Source organism: Bos mutus, chromosome 8 (genome assembly GCF_027580195.1).
Source record: "Bos mutus isolate GX-2022 chromosome 8, NWIPB_WYAK_1.1, whole genome shotgun sequence".
Lineage (NCBI taxonomy): Eukaryota > Metazoa > Chordata > Mammalia > Artiodactyla > Bovidae > Bos > Bos mutus.
Window position 1 is genome coordinate 82,749,917 of NC_091624.1, and position 24,160 is coordinate 82,774,076.

The 24,160-nt window shown below is 36.0% G+C and overlaps 1 protein-coding gene across 6 annotated transcripts in view; it reads right to left on the reverse strand.

The window, feature by feature from the left end:
* ZDHHC21 (zinc finger DHHC-type palmitoyltransferase 21) overlaps positions 1-24,160 on the reverse strand; it is a 75,619-nt gene that overhangs the window by 8,858 nt on the left and 42,601 nt on the right. For all 6 annotated transcript variants that reach the window (XM_070375910.1, XM_070375909.1, XM_070375911.1 and 3 more), the window contains 2 exons: positions 13,439-13,555; positions 432-475 (listed from right to left, as the gene is read on the reverse strand). In XM_070375910.1, the coding sequence (XP_070232011.1) occupies positions 432-475; positions 13,439-13,555 (161 nt within the window). The remainder of the gene's footprint in view (positions 1-431; positions 476-13,438; positions 13,556-24,160) is intronic.

Consider the following 24,160-nt stretch of genomic DNA (forward strand, 5'->3'; position numbering starts at 1 on the left):
GCATCACAAATACAGCTTTTCTTTCATTATGGCATGCAGCTGAGTTTTAACTCTGGATAGCAGATATTGTATCTGTGTCGTCAATCAACCTAGGCAACTTTTGAAGCAGAGGAGAATCTCAGGATTAACAGAATGTGTGTCAACAACACAGTAGCAAATCTCTTTTGATGTACTTTCAGGACAAATAATTTAACTTACTTTAGTTAGACAAGGGACAAGAATGATCAGTACTTATTTTGTTTGAAAACTATTACAGCTAGAAGACCCCTACTGTAAGACTGGGTCATGCTTGTCTAGCTCAGACCTTAGACAAGGTACCGAGAAAAAGCCATCATTATATTATCTTTTCACTACATGCACACATTTTTCAAATGTAACCAGTTGTTCACATTTTTAAATAAGAACATTACAGAGTTCACTTTTATACTTACATTTCTTCACAACAGTTTGACATCTTTTCAATAGATGTTGTATCCTATCAAAAATTTAAAAAATTATACTCAGGTATAACAAAGTTTTCAAGGCTTTATTCTATATCTATTTTATGGGCTTTATTCTATATCTACTTTATGATGTTTTTAATCATATTAAGAGAATATTCTGAAGAAATAAACAGTCGGTACTAAGAACTCTAAATTATCTATGTACATTGCTGAAATTCCCTTGGAAAAACAGAATCAATATTACCTTGTGCTAAAAAAAAAAAAAAAAAATTCAATTACAAACCCCATTCCCCAAATTGTAGGAGTCTCACTTCATTAAAAAATACCTTTTATTACATTTTCCTTGTTGATAATTCTTTTAAAGCCTATAGTTAATTCAACTGTCACATGCATTCAAAATTAAATATCAAAATATTAAATTAAAGACACTAGTGAACAGAAAACTTTAAAGAGTCAAAAATTGCTACTGGTTATGGATTTCTGTAAACCAACACAAAATTCAACAATGCAGTGTATGCATTTACCATGCTACCACACTACTACTTGAAAAGTAAAGCTAACTGATTAGTATTTAGTAAAAACTGCTTCAAAAGAAAAAACAGTCCCTTCATAATAATGCAATTTCTCATTATGTGTTTTCTAAAAGGCTGTTAACACAATTATATAAGAAAAAGAACTCAATAAAGAGAATAAAGTTTCTAGACATACTAGTCTAATTCATGTTAATGGAAGACTTATCATTAGTCTGAGAAACTGGGATGGATAAGGAATATAGAAATCATTAAAAACACAAGTTACATAATCTTATTTTATATATATATTTACATTTTAAAAATACTTTTAAATAGTACAAAAGAAATTTATTCTTTTTAAATATACAAAAAGTTAAGAGTTTTCCTCCCTTTACCCTATTTATTAGCTTTCTCATATACAGCAGGTGGGCTGCACTATTATTAAGCAGTACTATTCATGCAAATATTTCTAACTGCAACTCCAATTCCAAGAACTTCTTTACATGTGATTGTCTTCCAATACTACTACTAAAAAATATCTTTGCTTCAAAAAATTCTTTAAAAGAAGTTACATGAATGGCTCACAATAGTAAATTCTTACATATGAACAGCTGTCTAACTTCAGTTGGCCCACACACAGGAAAACAAATCTATGGTTTTTTTAGATGACTAGTAACCAATAACAGAGTTTCACTTGCAGATTTGTCAGGAATGTGTGAGGAGGTTATAGATTAGTTACTCTATATTCACTAATTTCCCTAGCATTTTCTGAAATTCATGATATCCAATGACAATTCTACTCATAATTAACCTTTCCTAGTTCTATTGCATAATTTGCTCAAAATAATGTTTTACTTTGTGAAAACATAGTCTGCAAATACATGTAAACATTGATTAGAGACTCAGAGGAAAGTTGGGGCTCTGGTTCTGTATCTGAAAAAAAAGTGAAGAAAGTAATTTAAATAGTTTCTTAGAATTGATGGCGACAGGTTATTATGAAACAATTAAGACAGCGTGCACAAAAATATGAAGGAAGAAACAGAAAAGAAATTTAAAAGTGTTATGAGGAAAGGTGTATAAATGGCCCTGAATCACAGGTGTGGATAATATTTGAAACTAAAAACTATTTCAGGATAAGGAAAGCAATTATAAGGTTAGACTATTATAACTAGCTAACAGTACGGGAAATTTTTTACCATGCCTAAACTCACAACTTGATTATAATTTTGAGGAATGTGTTTGTGACAGTAAAAGATCAACTTAAAAGACTTTGTATTTAGACTTCCTATGGGGAAAGCTCTTACTTTCAAGTGCTTTTGTTGATATCTTTCTAGAATCTGGTTCAAGAAATAGCAGGAATACTACCTTTCAAGTCATCATAAACAGTTATTCTATCAAAGGATGTAGTGGTTTACCATGACTTTATGAACAGGATTTGTGAGGCAACCTATAAAGGACTATTTTTTTCCTTCTAGAAAGGGCAAATGCTTAGCTCTCAGCTATCCAAAATACTATTATAAGAACAATAAATGGCCAAACATGTCACGAAGTTTTTGCACTGGCCTTTATACAACATACTCAGGGCAACAAAAGTTATCAGCTATCACATTCATACACACAAGAGAAACAGTAAACTAGAAGAGAGATTACTAGTGAAGGAACGGTGACAATTACAAGTTATTTTCAAGTGCCAAACTACGTTCAGTATACTTTTTGTTTTGATTTATTTAAGCAGGGAATTGTGGAATATTTCACAGAAAAACTAAAAATAATTTAAATAGATTTTGTTGCAAATAATTCTATTGAACATAAAAGACTCAATACCTTTAGTGACTATCACAGAAGGACCACTAAGATAATTACTATCTTCAAGGAGTAATAAATAATACAATCTTTTAAACTCCTGCTATATGTAGGACAGCTATCTAGAAAAAATAAAATTCCTCAAGGAATGATAAGAAACACATTTTTATTGTGTGTTGTCTACAATCAAAATACCTTATTTCCAATGAAATATTTATGTCTTGTTTATGGTCTAATGATCAAAATAGCCAAGACTTGTGTCAGTCTGTATAACTGAGATAAATGAAAATCCTTTCCTAGTTTAAAAACCAGAAGTTTTCAAAAAAAAAAAAAAAAAAAAGAATAAACTAGAAACAAGCAAGACTTACAGAAATATAGTCCTCATGTATTTTTATCAAATATACTTTGTCTTCTCCTGATGGCTGACCTTACTCTAAGAAATGATTTTTCAGTTTGAGTCTAAGGAAATATGTTTGACTATAAAAGAACGATGTATCTCTCAACTAATTAAGATTATAACTGAAATAAAAAAAAAGTTTCTAATAGGAAGGGAGAGGGAGGTATTATTGCCTATGGGAAAAACTGGGGGTGAGAGAGGCGAAGAGCAAGTATTTATCACCAAACATTTCCTGGTTAACAGATCTGAGAATCTAGTCTTCTTGGGATAGACTGCTTGATGATACAATTCATCCAACTAACTCACTCTGCCTTGAGTTCATCCTCACCAAGCAACACTTTGCTGTGTACATAGCTGTACAGGAGAGTGTACTGCAGAGTCCTTTGGTACCTGACAGTCGTACATAAGGGAATAAATAGTCACCCTGGCTTATATGACTATCACTTTTGCACCTAGAAGTGAGAGTTACTACTTCTAGGCCTGATTAACCCTGGAAACATTTTCAAAATGGAGTTTTCAAATCTATCAAAACAAAGGTCTGAGGGAAATAAGAACGTTCTATCAGAAAGAAGACAGTTCAACCTAACTGCCTGCTCTCATTCATCTTAGTATAGGTCTTCTTGATAGTTTTTACTCTGCTGCACATACCTGACTCAATAACTGCTGATTTAACCTAGAGTAAAAAACACTTTTAAGGAAAGTTTATTTCAACTAGAGATGACATACCTGTTGTGTCTACTAATAATTTCTGTAATTCTAAAACAGACATTAGTTGACTTCCTATAATTTCTGATCAACATACAGAGAGCAACTCATTTCACTTTGTATCTTTCATAGCACCAAACCACACAGAAAGTGGATACTCAATAAATGTTTGCAGCACTAAACTAATCGAACATGGACAGAAATAACATTATTTATCTTTTTTTTTTTTCAATCCAGAGAGAGAAAACTTCCTCCTAACCTTAGACCTCTCTTATCCTTTGAAGTCAAACTCACTATATTACTCACTTGGAAGAGAAAGTTCTTTAAAAATCCATCTTTCACAAAGGATCAGCTATATCTTTTATTAGAGATCTTAAGTTCATATAAACATTTAATCAATCATGAAACCAAACTGATAAGGCAGTAGATCTTACATTTATAGCCACTGAAAATTTCTTTCCAAAAGAATTTCTATACTCCTTTTGTGTGTGTGCTTAGTCGCTCAGTCGTGTCTGACTCTTTGTGACCCCGTGGGCTGTAGCCTGCCAGCCTCTTCTGTCCATATGGATTCTCCAGGCAAGAACACTGGAGTGGGTAGCCACGTCCGTCTCCAGGGCATCTCCCCAACCCAGGGATCAAACCCAGGTCTCCTGCATTGTAGGTGGATTCTTTACCATCTGAGCCACCAGGGAAGTCCAAGAATACTGGAGTGGGTAGCCTATTCCTTCTTCAGGGGAACTTCCCAACCCAGGAATCGAACCAGGGTCTCCTTCATTGCAGGTGGATTCTTTACCAGCTGAGCTACTCAGGTTTTTAATCAGCCTTTTTCTGGCTGTTCAAATACTACTACTGGGTTTTTGTAGGAATCAAATGAATTAATACGTTAGAGCCCTTAATAACTCAATAAATGGCAAACCTAAGTTTTTACTGTAGGACTTAGAGATATCTCAGTTATATTAGATTGTAACTAGACAAAATTATGTTTAAACAAAAGTGGTTTTCATAATTAAAATGACATGGACTGTGGAAGACTACACAGATAAAATATAATGTCCACAAGGGACTTATAATCTGGTTGAAAAAATAAGTAGTAAGTATTATACATAAACCATGATTCATTTACTCATTTATTCCTCTATCAAAAATTTAATAAGTACATACTATACAGTAACAAATAGCTTACAGGCTAGTGACAGTTAAATATATAAGAAATAATTATAGAGAAATATACAGAAGATATCAGAGAGGACGATCATGTATAACAACATGTAAGTAAGCCATACACTATTCTAAAACAGCTGAAAACTTATGTTTGCAATCAACAATCAACTCAAGGTCAATTATCCTTACATTTTTAATACAAAACTATACTTTTAAGAAGATTTTTTGTTATCAGTAGAAGATGGGCTAATGTGCCCCTTTGGCTTGGATTTGAGGAGTAAGTAATATAGGGACAGAATGTGACAGAGAAAAACGTAAGAATCACTGTGGAAAAAGATCTACAAAGTTAACTGTAAATATAAAGTTCACTGTTTTCTCCAATCCTGTAAGTTGTAAAGTCAGAGTAAAAATTCATGTGGATTCAGAACATGAAACAATAAAGTAGGGAAAATCACAATTAAAAGGGAAACTCATAAATGTTTAGCTTCCTTAAAAAAAAAAAAAAAGCATCTACTTAATCACTGAAGCAATTAGTCATGCCTAAAGAAAATTAAAATGCACTATTCCTATTTTAAAAAGTACAGAAATAGACCTAAGTTGTTTTAAATGACTTTTAATCTTATCAGAAATAGTTAATTAATTACACTGAATAAAGAGAGAGGATGTAGTATAAATACATTTACACACAGGAACAGTTTTATGCTAAAGAGCAATCCAATTCCACACATAATAATCATGATGCTAGGAGGCATTTTTAGAAAGAAAGCTTTTCTATTACTAGGCAATGTAACTTAGCATGTATTTAAACTAATTCTTTTGCTAGAGTGAACCTAGTTTCCATACAGGTCTCTACTGTATCCAAAATTCAAAGAAATATTATAGCCAATATTAGAATATGATACTGAAAACATATAAAAAGTAACATTTTAAATTTTAATGATTTTTCTAGGTTTTAAAAAGCTACACAAATACTTCCTGTAATATTATAATTAGAAATGCTGTATTAGAAACATATTTTGTTTTTATTAAATGAAAATATAATTCAGAAAGGAAAACAAAATGTTGCACAGAACTCCCTTTATAGAAATGTAAGTGAGCTAGGTTCGGCATAATTGGCAATGATATCCATATTTGCAATGCTGATTTGGAGCTGAGTAAACCAAACAATTTGTACAGAGATTGTACTAAACACTTAATTCATCACATTGATTCAGGGGATACTTAGCAAAATTTCATGATAAGTCTTAGGGCTACATTTTTGGGTACATGTCTAAAAGGCAGGTAAGTTCACTAACTCTGATTAGTAAGAATGCTATTTAATAGATAATCTCATTTAAGCTAATTTAACATTTTGAACATAAGATACTCTTCACTGTAAAACATAATCAAGTTAAAATTAAAGTCACTCCTGCATCTGTGAGTCTGTCTATGTTTATTTAGGTGATCATGAGTGAGAATTTAGGGAGGAAAACATTTTCTCCTTTTATTTTGAAAAGCTTTGCTCTAAGCTATCCTCAGTAATTTAAGTAGTGGTCCAAAAATAGTACCTGTGAGACCAAATATAAAAAGCTCAAAATTTTTTTCTTTGGGAACTTAAAGCCTTTTACAAAATTGCAACTAAATATATCTTCCTCAGCCTACCCTCAACCTCACCACAACTGAGAAAAGCACTGAGCTCCAGAGACGCCATCAAAAGCTTCAGCTTTTATACAAACTCCACGGTGCCCTGAAAATAAAAATGCATGTATACAAAACTGAGATAAACTGTCAGAACAGTGTCATGGTATACAATAGCTCACTGTCAGACCCTCACCAGAAGGCGCTGTACCAGCTGTTACAGGCTTCTTGATTAACTCTCTCCAAGCCCAGTGACTGAAAACATGACTGATACAATCACCCAGCACTATTAGTATTGGCGCTCATCAGAATGGACATTATTCTTGGCTGTGTGTGAACTACTGCATGATAAGAAATACTGACAACAGCAATTACACTAATAACATCACTATCCATTTCATTCAGGAACAAACAAAAAGGCTAAATAGTCTAAGTGAGGAATAATTAGAATAATCTGTTCCCTAAATAAAGAATGTTTCAAAGCAGACTTTGAAAACACTTTTAACCTCAATATTAATTTTAGTCAAAAGGAGAAAGAATATATATTTAAACCTTGTTTTTTAAAATTAAGTCTAAAATAATCAAAGGTAATCCTGAAAAACTGGGTTTAAGATTAGTCTATTTCATAGGAACATCTGGCTGGGTTGAAATCTTTTAACCTTGGAAATGGGATCACAAATCGAGTATTTTTAAATTTAAGTAATTTCTAATTATTTTATCTGGGTCACAGTAATTTGTCTTACCAGGTCTAAAATGACACTGGATTATCATTAACTATGATTATCCTGTTACCTTCTACTATCAGTAAAAAGATGGGATTTTCCCTCTTCTACAGGAAGGAAATGGTTTATTTTTCCAAGTAAAGGCAGATGATGGGAAAAAATTACCAAAAATGAACATGTAGCTTCCTCAAAACTTCAATCTAAACCTAAATAGAGACAGCATTTGCTCTGCTTGCTTGTTGTCTATTTCAAACTATATAATTACATAATTTCTATAATGAAATGATATTCCTACCAATGTTTTCCAAAAATGTATCTTGGTCTTTGAGGTGCAGGAGTAGGGGAAGGAGAAACACATCAATGGAAGGATTAAATTTACCATGATTCCTTCTCCTCCTTTTCTTTTTTAGGCTACCTGACAAATTTGTCACTACTTTCACATTGTAAAGAGAGATCCATGGATTTTGACAGTGACAAAAAGATGTCCAGATGTGAAATATCCTATAGGTAGTATCAATTTTTTTCATTAAATTAAACAGGAGGCATATGTTATAAAGAAAGGAAGCAAAATCTATATTTTAAACTTTAACATTAAATCTATTTTAAATATGAATAATTCACTAGATTTAAAATTAAATATTGAATACATTAACGACTTTATATAATTAAGCCCTAAAGAACCTTAAATCAATGTGGGAAGTAGTGCATTCTGGAAACTTTAAAAAAAAAACAACTTTTTTTCATTAAAAAGAGTGGTACTTGAAGTACCTTATGAGAACCCTGGTAAATGCAATTGAAATTTACTATAATTTTTAGGGATTTAGATTCAAGAGGAAGTACAGTAACTAAAGGTTGGACTAGCAAATGGAATATATAAACAGCAGGTAAATTTTATAAAGAAAGGAAGCAAAAAATCTTCATTTTAAACTTTAATTTTAACACTAAATACTATTTAAAATACTAATCAATTCATTATATTTAAAATTAAACAATGAATATATAACAACTTTATATAATTAAGCCCTAAAGAATCTTATATCAGTGTGGCTAGTAGTGCATTCTGGAAATGAAAAAAATTTTTTTTCTTCAAAGAGTGGTACTTGAAGTACACCATGAATGCCCAGGTAAATGCAATTGAAATTTACTTTTTTTTTTTTAGGGATTTAGATTCGAGAGGAAGTGCAGTGACTAAAGGCTGAACTAACAGAATGTATTCTGTCTCTTAATACTTGCATTCTTTTTCAAATGTTTCACAAATGTTTAATTTCTATAGACATGAGACCTGTCTACTATACTGTATGTATACAGAAAGAGATGAAACTTTGGGAGAGAGCTTTATTAACAACTGGAATTTCTACTCAGGGGCTTCCCGGGTAGCTCAGCCGATAAAGAATCTGCCTGCAGAGCAGGAGACCTGGGTTTGATCCCTGGGTTGGGAAGATCCCCTGGAGAAGGAAATGGCAAACCACTCCAGTATCCTTGCCTGGAAAATACCATGGACAGAAGAGCCAGGCAGGCTGCAGAGTACAGGGTTGCAAAGAGTCTGGCACGACTGAGCAACAAACACACACTCAGGTTTAGAAATGTCACAACCTTAAAACCAATATCCCTATCTTAAGAAAGACAATGAAATGTGGTTCAATATTATAGCAAAAGAGAACATACAATTTGAAAATTAATATTAATGTACTGGTAGTCTGAAACACAGAAGGGAACCTGATACTGTATATCCTTGAAAAAGCATAAATAACTATATATATATAAATTATATAACTATACTATAAATAACTTTAGGTCCAACTCAGAAGTGAATCAGATATGATAAGTAGTTTTATATCCAACTCAGAAGTGATACAAAAATTTGAGAGCAGACATTCTTAAATGATCTTGAAGCCTACTCTGCCAAACCCCATTTTCTGAAGCTACTAGGACTGCTTAGGTGAGAAGGAAATTGTTACTGTCAGCTATAAGCCTGACAACTCTCAGAAGTAACTTGTAGTCTTAACAGCAATGCTATCAAATGTCCATTTCCAGTCATTAACCACAGGAAATTAGGGAAATCAGAGAAACTTCATTTCAGGAAATATAAATATGATTTGGAAAAACTCAAAAGTAGAAATTTTTAAATGCAAGCATAATCTGGCAATTTAGACTCAACTTATGAATGGACTATAAAGTGATAATTATGAATGGGTATAAAAGCAGAGAAAAAAGATTTTAGGGGAAGATCTATCCTCGTCCACAGAAATATGATCAATATCATATTATTTATCAACACCATTAGACATCACAAGAGATATTAGAAAATAAATCAAGCCACTGAATAATAACAAAGGTATATCTAAACAGATATCATCCAATCCATGAATGACCAATAAACACATGAAGAAGTGTTAAATATCATTAGTCATCAAGGAAATGTAAATTAAAACAACTGTTTATTATTAAAACCTATAGAACAGTGAAAGTGAAAGAGGAGAGTGAAAAAGTTGGCTTAAAGCTCAACATTCAGAAAACAAAGATCATGGCATCTGGTCCTATCACTTCATGGCAAATAGATGGGGAAACAGTGGACACAGTGGCTGACTTTATTTTTCTGGGTTCCAAAATCACTGCAGATGGTGATTGCAGCCATGAAATTAAAAGACATTTGCTCCTATGAAGGAAAGTTATGACCAACATAGACAGCATATTAAAAAGCAGAGACATTACTTTGCCAACAAAGGTCCGTCTAGTCAAGGCTATGGTTTTTCCAGTGGTCATGTATGGATGTGAGAGTTGGACTATAAAGAAAGCTGAGCACCAAAGAATTGATGCTTTTGAACTGTGGTATTGGAGAAGACTCTTGAGAGTCCCTTGGACTGCAAGGAAATCCAACCAGTCCATCCTAATGGAGATCAGTCCTGGGTGTTCATTGGAGGGACTGATGTTGAAGCTGAAACTCCAATACTTTGGCCACCTCATGAGAAGTGCTGACTCATTTGAAAAGACCCTGATTCTGGGAAAGATTGAGGGCAGGAGGAGAAGGGGACGACAGAGGATGAGATGGTTGTATGTTATCACCGACTCGATGGACATGGGTTTGGGTGGAGTCCGGGAGTTGGTGATGGACAGGGAGGCTTGGCATGCTGCGGTTCATGGGGTCGCAGAGAGTCAGACAAAACTGAACGACTGAACTGAACTGAACAGCTGCAATTAAAAAGACTGGCAACAATAAATATTGATGAGTATGTAAAGTAACCAGAATTCTCATACACTGTTGGTGAGATTGCAAAATGGTACAATCACTTGGGGAAGAGGCCGGGCAGTTTCTTATGAAATAAAAGATAAACCTATCTTAGTTCAGTACAGTTCAGTCACTCAGTCGTGTCGACTCCTTGCGACCCCATGAATCGCAGCATGCCAGGCCTCCCTGTCCATCACCAACTCCCGGAGTTCACCCAGAATCGTGTCCATCGAGTCAGTGATGCCATCCAGCCATCTCATCCTCTGTCGTCCCCTTCTCCTCCTGCCCCCAATCCCTCCCAGCATCAGAGTCTTTTCCAATGAGTCAACTCTTCGCATGAGGTTGCCAAAGTACTGGAGTTTCAGCTTTAGCATCATTCCTTCCAAAGAAATCCCAGGGCTGATCTCCTTCAGAATGGACTGGTTGGATCTCCTTGCAGTCCAAGGGACTCTCAAGAGTCTTCTCCAACACCACAGTTCAAAAGCATCAATTCTTTAGTGCTCAGCTTTCTTCACAGTCCAACTCTCACATCCATACATGACCACTGGAAAAACCATAGCCTTGACTAGACGGACCTTTGTTGGCAAAGTAATGTCTCTGCTTTTGAACATGCTATCTAGGTTGGTCAAAACTTTCCTTCCAAGGAGTAAGCATCTTTTAATTTCATGGCTGCAGTCACCATCTGCAGTGATCTTGGAGCCCAGAAAAATAAAGTCTGACACTGTTTCCACTGTTTCCCCATCTATTTGCCATGAAGTGATGGGACCAGATGCCATGATCTTCGTTTTCTGAATGCTGATCTTTAAGCCAACTTTTTCACTCTCCACTTTCACTTTCATCAAGAGGCTTTTTAGTTCCTCTTCACTTGACCAGCAATTCTTCTCCTAGATATTTACCCAAGGATATGAAAACATGTTTCCACAAAAATACTTGAACAAGAACGTTCATAGCATTTTTATTGATAATTACCAAATTCTGGAACCAGACCAGTTGTCTATTAATAGAATATATAAACAAATTGTGGTATAGTCATATAATGGAATATATTCGGTAATAAAAAGAAATTATCAGTACATGTAAAACATGGATAAATCAAAAAACATTATGCTGAAAGAAAGAAGACCTAGATAAATGGATACGAATCAAGTTCTGTAACCAATTCTGATCTATGATAAAAAAAAAACCAGATCAATGCTGCTTCTTCATAGCACATAGGTCTGACAAGAGGCATGAGAGAACGTTCTAGGGTAACGGTAGCAGCTCTACTGTGAAAGAGGGTTGGGATGTGCATGTATGCATTTATGCCATTGTATGTAAATCTTGTCTATGATACATTTGGAGTAAATTTACATAAATGTATGAGTTAAGGGCTCAACTTCATTCTTTTGCATGTGGATACCTAGTTGTCTCAGCAGCATTTGTTGACTTTTCCTTCCCCCATTGAATATCTGTTCTAGATACAAATCCCGTATCGGTACTCATATAAATGGAGTCATACAAATCTGTAACCTTTTGTGACTGGTTTCTTTCACTCAGCATAAGGCTCTCTGGGTTCATCCATGTTGTTGCATGCATCATACTTCACTTCTTTTCAAAGCCAAATAATATTCCGTTTTATGGACACACCACATTTCATGTATCCATTTAGCTGATAGATATGTGGACTGCTTTCACTTTTGGCCTATTATGACTAATGCTGCTATAAATATTCATATACAAATTTTTGTGTGAACATATGTTTCAATTTTCTTGGGAATATACCTAAGAGTGGAATTGCTGAATAAAAGATAATATATGTTTAACTTTTTAAAGAACTGTCAGAATAGTTTCTAACGTATATGCACCATTTTACATTCCCACTAGCAGTGTATGAGGGTTCTGATGCCTCTGCATTCTCACCTCTGATATTATCTTTATTATACCCTCCTGGAGAAGGCAATGGCACCCCACTCCAGTACTCTTGCCTGGAAAATCCCATGGACGGAGGGGCCTGGTGGGCTGCGGTCCATGGGGTCACTAGGAGTTGGACACGACTAAGCGACTTCACTTTATTTTTTCACTTTCATGCATTGGAGAAGGAAATGGCAACCCACTCCAGTGTTCTTGCCTGAAGAAGAAGTGTTCTCTCCCTCCCCGGACATGACTGGTGAGCTGCCATCTATGGGGTCACAAAGAGTCAGACACGACTGAAGCGACTTAGCAGCAGTAGCAGCACCCCCACCAATAACAAATGAGAAAGCCTATTTACATCTGAAATGCAGTGTATTTCCAAACGTTTTTTTGGAAGTTTTTTTTTCTTGTTTTGTTTTTCTCAGTGTTATTTTTCACATTTTTAAAATCTTTTCTGTTGTGACAAGTCCACTTTGGCTAATAAACACATGCAAAAAAAAAAAAAGCCCTTTACTTACTAATAAAATGTTTATACCTGCAACTCTATTTTTTGGAATTTACCTTAAATTAGTAGTTAAAAGAGAAAAGTAGAGATGTTCAAAGAGCTATTTGTAATATAGAAAAAAAACTGCATAGTAGATACTGATCAACAGAAAAATGATTAATTAAAATATGATGTAGTCACTAAAAAGTACATCAAACTATCAAAAACTATAAACATGAAGTTTGAAGCCATATAAAACTACTTTAAGCTAATTTTAAAAGCAGGATACCAAATTACATGTACATTCTGTACATTGATTATAACTACTTTATAATTACACAGGCATACAAAAATGGTACTATATAAATGACTATGGGTAAGTTTCTCTTTATATTTCTAAACTTTCTGTAACTTTTTAGAATTAAGTTCATAATTAGGACATATGTTCATAAATACATTACATTAAAAACATACTTACTGTGATGATGCCAATTAGTTGAGTATAAAACAGTCCAGTTATTCCAACTAACATTGTAATGCCCATAAAGGCAGCTAGTCTCATTATGGCCAATTCATGTCTGACAACAAAGAGGTCCTATAAGAAAAAGAAAGTCTTAAAAACAATTCAAAAATCACTTACAATTGCAATAATAATCAAGAACTGAGCCATAACAATTTCCCTTATTATCTTAAAAGAACTATACTTCCCTTTTATGAGTTTATTCCACTTTTAGAAAATATATAAATATCTGAAATTATCAAAACTAATTGTTTGTAGTTCACAATAGCAAGCTGAAAAACAGGATTTTACTACTGTATTATCAAATAAAAACTCAATCCTAAAGTTGCAAATTACCCATGCTCATTTGGAGCAAAAACAAAACATTCTTCCAAAAAAAAAAAAAAAAAGATGGTGCACAATTTCTGGTTCATCAAACAAAAGTTTTATTATGGCACTGCTAAAAAGCTTGAATGTACAAGTCTGATTCATAATATTAAAGTTCAAATGGCCAAGATACCTGGAGATTATGTATTTTGGTCAAAATGAGAGGGACACACAAACAATAGGATCACATGAACAGCTCTCCTCAATTCCACCTCATTCATTCATTCACTCATCCAGCTACCACTGCCAAGCACTGAGCTATGTAGGAGAAATGTAAAAATGATAAAGTTATGTTTGTGCCCTCAAAAAGTGTGCAATTTATTCACAGAGAGAAGCCAACTTCGCAAAACCCCAGAACAATGAGCTATATGGAATCTATATATGGAATTTAACAGGAATGTGTGCACAGAGGGCAGGAGAAACACAGAGGAATGCCTGGACTGGAAGGTTAGAAAGAGAAAAGATGTGAGGGGAAGCTGATTTTCCAGCCCAGGGCATGAAGAAGAGAATCTTGAAAGTGATCCAAAGAAACTGTGGCAGGAGGTCAGGAAAACAAGGAGAAGCCATTTCAATTACCCTCACAGTTCTTTCATTCTCTCTCCCTCCTCTGGATAGACTAGTCCAGTCAAGGGAGACAAAGCGGAAGAACAAAGACTTCTGGAAGCCTGTTGCTGCGAAGCTTTGGAGTAAAAAAGTCATGGTGGATAAAAAGCAACAAAGGAATGGGAAGGACCCCAAAACATAACCATCCACATGCTTTTTTTAATACTGATTCAGGTTAAGGCTTAACAGTACTCTGGTAGCAATACCAGCAACAGGGAGGTCACTGAACATAATGATCTTGTTAGAAACAAAAGAACTGATGCTCTTCTGTGTACCACAGGGATCATCCACCAGGCTCAAGCACAACTCTGAGTCCACACTCAAACCACCCAGTTTATTAGCCGGGAAGAAATTAAAATTCACCAAGACACTTACGATGTTACATAATAGTCACATATTAGGCAGTCATTTCAAAACTTGAGTAAAAACAGAATAGAGAATCCCTACAAAACATGTAAAGAGGAAAAGATGGGACTATAAATGCCACCACGAATTCAGTACAGTAAGCTCTTCTACGATGCTTTTTCAAAGCACAAATATGTTCCAATATGACTGATATATTAAGTAACAATTTGACCATAGCGAGGCTCTTGTGTTTGTTTATACGTGATTTTATCTGCAAGAAACCCAAGATGAACAATAAAATCTTCACCCAAGCCATGCTGGAATACTCAAAATACACACTGTCAAACATCTACCCGCTACCTCAACTTGTCATAAGTGTTATAAGTCACATTCATCCACATCTGGTATTAAATTTCCCCTCCAATTTCACATGACTCTCCTCCCATCACTTGTAATAACTCACATAAGGCAACCCTTCTGGATACTCACTTCCACGAGAAAATTTTAGGTCTCTTCTAAGGTAAAACGCTATGTTCCTTATAGCATATCTTAACTAGTTAACATGTAAAACCATGCTGCTGTTTTTATTAGGTGTCCTTTTTAAGTGTCACTGACAAAGTTTTTGAATATTTTCATTTCTCTGCATAACCCCTATGGTTTTCTTTGAATGATTTTGCACAGTGGGGCAAATTTTAGGAATTCACACACTGTGCTATGTAGAGCTCACCCTAATAAAAAAACATATGGTCCCCAATTTACAATGGTTCACCTTATGATTTTTTGACTTTAAGATAGTGCAACTTCAGATATTTTCAATTTAGGATGGGTTTATCATGATGCATCCCACTGTAAGCCAAGGAAAATCTATGACACATGTGACCAAATAAAATGCATCCTCTTTTTCCCCAGTGAAAAGATTAAAAAACTCTTTGCCAACTAGAATTTATACCTCTTAGGGATGAAAAGATCTATGTAAAATTACATTTATCCACTTAGATATACATTTATTATTAAGAGTATTTGTGTAAAATAGTAAAATAATTCAAAAGTTGCTTTTTATCACTTTTTCAAAAAATGTATTTCAATTTTATACACACATAATTAACATTAGTACTAAATCCATATTTTGAGGCATTTAACACACATCTCCAGAGCACAACATCTTTACTTCTACCTTCGATTTTTCTTTATTTATTTTTTTAGATACAGTACTTTTGAATCCAAAAATCGGCTTGGGAAATTTTATCTAAATCACAAGTACCCATTTGCTATTCGAAGCTTTACTACATAATCAGTGTTAAGCCTGAATTATGGCTCTCCAAAAACTTGTATGTTGAAGTCCTCATCCCACCCCATCTTCAGTACTTCAGAATGTTACCATATTTGGAGAAAAGGCCTTTAGAGAGCAGATGAAGTTAAATGCGACGCTTAGGGTGGGCACTAATCCAATCCGACGAGTACCCTTATTAGGAGGAAACTGAGAAACACAGAGAGACACATGCATGTTGAAGCCCATAGGCGAGACCACACGAGGGCATTGCGACGAGGGGCCACCTGCAGAAAGGCCTCCAGCGGAGCCAGAACTGCTGATGTCCCAATCGTGGGCTCCCAGGCTCTGGAATTATGAGAAAATGTCTTTCTGTTGTTGGTGTCCCCCAGTCTGTGGTAAACTGTATCAGCCCTAGAAAACTAATAATACAGTAACTGTGTTTATAGTTTTCATTTCTTCCCATTTTTGTTAAGAAATGAGTTTATACATAGATGAACACGGAAAACACAAGTTCAGTTTAGAGAAAAGAACCTGGACATCTGAGAACATACACAGGCTTTCCTCACTGCATTTCTTCCCCGTCATATCCAATCCCTCATCCCTAACTTAAGGGAAAGGTCACTGATTGGTTCTTCAGACATTTTCGATGCTATGTTTCTATTGCTTATTACAATATCTTTTCATACTCTGAGTCTACTTTTTCATTCTCTTTATGGCAACTTTTGATAACCCCACATTCTTAATGTAGTCCAATTTATCAATCTTTTCTTTTAGTGCTTTTTGTTTCATATTTAGGAAATCCTTCCCAGTCCTGAGGTAATAATGACATTCTACATCATCTTCTAAAGCTTTTAAAAGCTTTATAATTTTGCCTTTCATATTTGGGTCACTAATCCACTTGGAACTCATTTTTGTACACAGAGAAATACATGGTTCTGAATTTACTTTTATTGTATGGATATTCAATAGTTCCAAGATGGTTTATTTAAAAACCTGGCCTTTCCTCAGTGATCAGAGGTCAAGTCTCCATACATGCATGAGTCTGATGTGGGCTCTTCCATTCAGTTTTCTTGGTTTATTTACCCCCATACTTGTGAGCACATCTTTGTTACCCTGGCTTTGTATTAACTCTCCATATCTAGGTGGCCAAATTATCCCAACTTGTTCTTTTTCAAGAATATCTTGTTATGGGGTTAAGAGACACAAACTATGAAGTGTTAAATAGATAAGCAACAAGGATATATTGTTCAGGATAGGGAAATTCAGCCTTTGTATTGTAATAAATTTAAATATTTAAATATTATAAAATATTGAATCACTAAGTGTGCTACATCTGAAAATAAGATATAATGGTAAATTAGGTATACTTCAATTAAAAAAGGAATATTGGCTATTCTAAATACAGCTGACCATTGAACAACACGGGGGTTAATCTGTATGTAATTCATAGTAGGCAATCAATACCCACAGTTCCTCAGCATCAGGAGATTCAACCAACTGCTGGAGTAGTTACTACTGGAAATACACACAGGTAAGCAGTGCTGCATAGTTCCAATCTGTGTTGTTCAACGGTCAACTATAATTTATATTTCCATAATAACTTTTGAATCAGATTTCAAGTTATGACATACACACTCAGATATACACACACCTGACATATTCTCTCCACTAAGAGTCACAATTTTCCACTAGAGGTCTTGTGCTTCTTCTGGTCAGATTTAATTCAGGAACTTCCTATTTCTTGATTCAATTATAAACAGTTCTGCTATTAATTTCACTGTCTAAAGCATTGCTTGCTGGCATTCAGAAGTAAAACTGATTTTTAAAAATATTTTACTAGAGTCACACTTCTTAAACTTTCTTTAAAAATCCCAAAGAATCTATGAATAAATTATTTACACAATCATGCCATCATGACTTTTACATTATATTTACACAAGAGTAACGATGGGCTTATTTATTTCAGCAGTTTTACTGTTTCTTCTTCTTGCTTCACTGTATAGACTAGAATTCCTAGCACCGTGTTTCATAACAATGGTTACGGGGGCACAGAGGCATCAATACTTTGTCCCGCAACTTGGAGGTCAACATTTTATCATTAAACAAGCTACAGCTGCTGTGTTGTGTTCTGTGTGTGGTTTTTGGTTGTTGGTTTGTTTTGGAACCATTTATCTCACTCAAAAAGCTCTCTAGTTCTAGTTTGCTAAGAGTTTATACATGAATAGAGGCTGAATTGTATCTTTGTCTTCATACACTGATACATGTAGTCTTCATACACCTGGGGATCTTCCCTAATCTGCTAGTGTGATAAAGTATACTGATTGATTTTTTAGTGTAAAAATAACCTTTCATTCCTAAGATAAACTTAACTTGTCCAGGCTGGTTATATATAACCAGATACAGTTGGCTAAAATTTTGTTTAGGGGTTGTTTATCTATGTTCATAATCAGACTAGTCTAATTTTCTTTCTTTTTCTTATTATCTTTGATAGGTTATATATCCAACTATGTTATACACATAAAATGAGTTGGGGAGAGTTCCCTTTACCTATTATTTTAATAAGTCGGCATAAGACTGGAATTATCGTTCCCTTTCATACATGACAGAGTTAGAACTCACTAGTAAATGTGCGGATATTCTTTTCAGAAAAAGTTTTAACTACTCACTCATCATCATGGGATTACCCATGTTTCCAGATTGTTCCTGCTGCTATACTATGTTAACGATCAGGAAACTCAGTAATGCACAGATGTCAGTTATCCAAACTGACGTAGAGAATTAATACAATCCCAATAAACGTCCTCCACCAGTAGAGTCCTACTGGTAGGAGTTTTTCACTTTCTTTTGATTTGTAAACTGCCAAGTAAGCAGTTTCCAAATTTCATTGGAAAAATAAAGGCAAAGGACAGCACAGCACTCCTATATAAAAAGAACAAGGGGAGGATTTGTTCTATTGCGTGCATTCTCAGTAGGGGCAGTACTGCCCCCAGGAGAGAGAAAATTGGTTCCTGGAAGATAAAAAATCTTAGCTATTACAGTGATTTGTGGCCAAAATCAGTCCTAGAAGGCAATGGCACCCCACTCCAGTACTCTTGCCTGGAAAATCCCATGGACGGAGGAGCCTGGTAGGCTGCAGTCCATGGGGTCGCTAAGAGTCGGGCACAACTGAGAGACTTCACTTTCACTTTTCACTTTCATGCATTGGAGAAGGAAATGGCAACCCACTCCAGTGTTCTTGCCTGGAGAATCCCAGGGACGGGGGAGCCTGGTGGACTGCCATCTATGGGGTCGCACAGAGTCGGACACGACTGAAGTGACTTAGCAGCAGCAGCAGCAAAATCAGTCCTACCTGATAAAATCTTATTCCTTTAGTATTTAACTTCACAGAGAGAAAAGGAGAAAGCGTCTAAAAAGGCTCCTGAGGGGAACAGAAATAATGGAAATAAAAAGGCTGAGAAACACTCCTATACTATATAACAAGATTTATTACAAAACAACAGTTGTCGATTTTCCTGGGAGCGCAGTGGATAAGAATCCACCTGATTCCATCCCTGATCCAGGAAGATTCCATGTGCCATGGAGCAACTACCCGATGTGTCACAACCACAAGCCCTTGCTCGGGGTCCACAAGCCACTACTACCGCAGCCCATGCTCTTAGAGCCTGTGCTCTGCAACAAGATAGGCCACCGCAATGAAAAGCCCACACACAGCAGCTCCAGAGTGGCCCCTACTCACCACAACTAGAGAAAGCCTGTGCACACCAACAAAGACCCAGTGTAGCCAAAAATACATATTTTATATTTTAAAAAGCCCTAAAAAAAAAAAAAGTTGTAACACATAACATTGTACATGAGGTGGTGACCAAAACCATCCCCAAGAAAAAGAAATGCAAGAAGGCAAAGGGGTTCTCTGAGGAGGCCTTACAAATAGCTGAGAAAAGAAGAGAAGTCAAAGGCAAAGGAGAAAGGGAAAGATATACCCACCTGAATGCAGAGTTCTAGAGAACAGCATGGAAAAAAAAGAAAGCCTTCTTAAGTGAATAATGCAAAGAAATAGAGGAAAACTACAGAATAGGAAAGACTAGAGATCTCTTTCAGAAAATTGTAGCTACCAAGAGAACATTTCATTCAAGGATGGGCACAATAAAGGACACAAACAGTATGGACCTAACAGAAGCAGAAGATATTAACAAGAGGGGGCAAGAATACACAGAAGAACTATACAAAAAAGATCTTAATGACCCAGACAACCACAATGGTGTGATCACTCACCTAGAGCCAAACATCCCGGACTGCGAAGTTAAGTGGGCCTTAGGAAGCATCAGTACAAACAAAGCTAGTGGAGGTGATGGAATTCCAGCTGAGCTACTGCAAATCCTAAAAGATGATGCTGTTAAGTGCTACACTCAATATGCCACCAAATTTGGAAAACTCAGCAGTGTCCACAGGGCTGGAAAACGTCAGTTTTCATTCCAATCCCAAAGAAGGGCAATGCCAAAGAATGTTAAAACTATCATACAATTGTACTCATTTCACATGCTAGCAAGGTAATGCTCAAAACCCTTCAAGCTAGGCTTTAACATTACATGAACTGAGAAATTCCAGATGTACAAGCTGGATTTTGAAAAGGCAGAGGAACCAGAGATCAAATTGCCAACATCTATGATCTTCAAGGTCATAGACAAAAGCAAGGTACTTCCAAGAAAACATCTAGTTTGGCTTCACTAACTATGTGAAAGCCTTTAACTGTGTGGATCACAACAAACTGTGCAAAATTCTTAAAAGAGATGGAAATACCAGACCATCTTACCTGTCTCCCGAGAAACCTGTATGCAGGTCAAGAAGCAACAGTTAGAACCAGACGTGGAACAATGAATGGACTGGATCAAAACTGGGAAAGGAGTACATCAAGGCAGTATATTGTCACCCTGCTTATTTAACTTACATGCAGAGTACATCACTTGGAATCCTGGGCTGGATGACTCACAAACTAGAATCAAGATTGTAGGGAGAACTATCAACAATCTCAGATATGCAGATGACACCACTCCAAAGGCAGAAAGCAAAGAAGAACTAAAGAGTCTCTTGATGATGGTGAAAGAGGAGAGTGAAAAAACTGGCTTAAAACTCAACATTCAAAAGACTAAGATCATGGCATCCAGTTCCATCACTTCATGGCAAACAGAAGAGGAAAAAGTGGAAACAGTGACAAATTTTATTTTCCTGGGCTCCAAAATCACTGTGGATGATGACTACAACCACAAAGTTAAAAGACGCTCACTCCTTGAAAGGAAAGTTATGACAAAACTAGGCAGTGTATTGAAAAGCAGAGATATCACTTGGCCTACAAAGGTCTGTGTAGTCAAAGCTATGGTTTTTCCAGTAGTCACATATGGCTGTGACAGTTGGACCATAAAGAAGGCCGAGTGCTAAAGAACTGATGCTTTCGAACTGTGATGCTGGAGAAGACTGAAACTAGAACACTTTCTAACACCATACACAAAAATAAACTCAAAATGGATTAAAGATCTAAACATTTAAGCCCAGAAACTATAAAACTCCTAGAGGAGAACACAGGCAAAACACTCTCCGAGAGTCCCTTGGACAGCAAGGAGATCAAACCAGTCAATGCTAAAGGAAATCAACCCTGAATATCCACTGGAAGAACTGATGCTGAAGTTCCAGTACGATGGCCACCTATTGTGAAGAGCCGCCTCATTGAAAAAGATCCTGATGCTGGTAAAGATTGAAGGTAGGAAGAGAAAAGGATGACAGAGGATGAGATGGCTGGATGGCATCACAGACCTAATGGACATGAGTTTGAGCAAACTCCGGGAGATAGCATAGGATGGGAAACCTGGCATGCTGCAGTCCATGGGGCTGCAGAGTCAGACATGACTGAGCAACTAACACACACAGAGCTTAGCCTTAAGATCTCTTTTCTTGTCTATCTATACTCACTCCCTAGAAAATCTCCTATCAGTTTCCATGGCTTTAAATGCCATCTTTATACCTAAAGGCCCCAAACTTATATATCTAGCTCACACCACTCTACTGAAATCCAGACTTCTATATCTGTCTACTTAACATCTGTTCTTGGATACTGAATTGGTACTTCAACAGATACAAAATTTAACTTTTTCCTAATATTTAGTCTTCCTCCAGGCTCCTCCCTCTCAGTAAATGGTATCTCTATTCTTCCAGTTCAGGACATAAAACCTTGCAATCATACTTAGCTTGTCACTTTCTATCTCATATCCCACATCCCAATCATCTCCAAATCCTGTTAGCTCTTAAACTATAAGGCACCACTTTTCAACACTTTCACGATTACCCTATCCACTGTCACCTTGTTGGGACTGTATTTTAATAGTCTAGTAACTGATCTTTTTGCTGCCATCATTGTCCCTAAATTTATTCTTCCTAGCAATCAGTTTTCCTTCTAAAATGTAAATGAGTTTGTGTAATTTTGCTAAAAATCCTTCAATAGATTCCAAAGTCCCAATCTTTAAATTAAACCTCCTGAAAAAACAAAGCCTCCAACCCCAGCTCTCACTGCTCTCAGTTATCTCCTACTACTGCTGTCCTATCTCTCTCCACTCAAGATACACTGGCCTCCTTACCGTACCTTGAAAATATCAAGCATGCTCCCACCTCACATTCTTGGCATGGGTGCTTTCCTCTCTCTGGAATGCTCTTCCTCCCAGTATCAGTGACATGCTTGAGTTTCAGATCTCTGCTCTAGTGTCAATATGGGAAAGGCCGCCTATGACTGTATCAGCATTACTTTCTATCCCTTACCCACCTTTATTATGTACTTCATAATACTAACCTTGTATACCATATATTTGCTTATCACCTGGCTCCTCCAATTAGGATGTAGGCTCCTTAATTCAGGAACTTTATTGTGGTCTCTGCTGCATCTTCAGAGCCTAGAAGAGGCACTGTGCACAGAGAAGACACTCGACAAATATTTTTTAAATGATTCATGAGTGTTCTTCAAAATTTTTGAAAATAAAAAACTGTTTTACAAAGAAAACTTTACATCCAAAGTGGTAATACTCTTAATCAGTAGAAAGCAATTTTATTTATAACTATTGTGGAAAAAGCAAGAGAGTTCCAGAAAAACATCTATTTCTGCTTTATTGACTATGCCAAAGCCTTTGACTGTGTGGATCACAATAAACTGTGGACAATTCTTCAAGAGATGGGAATACCAGACCACCTGATCTGCCTCTTGAGAAATTTGTATGCAGGTCAGGAAGCAACAGTTAGAACTGGACATGGAACAACAGACTGGTTCCAAATAGGAAAAGGAGTACGTCAAGGCTGTATATTGTCACCCTGTTTATTTAAATTATATGCAGAGTACATCATGAGAAATGCTGGGCTGGAAGAAGCACAAGCTGGAATCAAGATTGCTGGGAGAAATATCAATAACCTCAGATATGCAGATGACACCACCCTTATGGCAGAAAATGAAGAGGAAATAAAAAGCCTCTTGATGAAGGTGAAAGTGGAGAGTGAAAAAGTTGGCTTAAAGCTCAACATTCAGAAAACGAAGATCATGGCATCCGGTCCCATCACTTCATGGGAAATAGATGGAGAAACAGTGGAAACAGTGTCAGACTTTATTTTTCTGGGCTCCAAATCACTGCAAATGGTGACTGCAGTCATGAAATTAAAAGACGCTTACTCCTTGGAAGGAAAGTTATGACCAACCTAGATAGCATATTAAAAAGCAGAGACATTACTTTGCCAACAAAGGTCCGTCTACCAAGGCTATGGTTTTTCCTGTGGTCATGTATGGATGTGAGAGTTGGACTGTGAAGAAGGCTGAGTGCTGAAGAATTGATGCTTTTGAACTGTGGTGTTGGAGAAGATTCTTGAGAGTCCCTTGGACTGCAAGGAGATCCAACCAGTCCATTCTGAAGGAGATCAGCCCTGGGATTTCTTTGGAAGGAATGATGCTAAAGCTGAAACTCCAGTACTTTGGCCACCTCATGCGAACAGTTGGCTCACTGGAAAAGACTCTGATGCTGGGAGGGATTGGGGGCAGGAGGAGAAGGGGATGACAGAGGATGAGATGGCTGGAT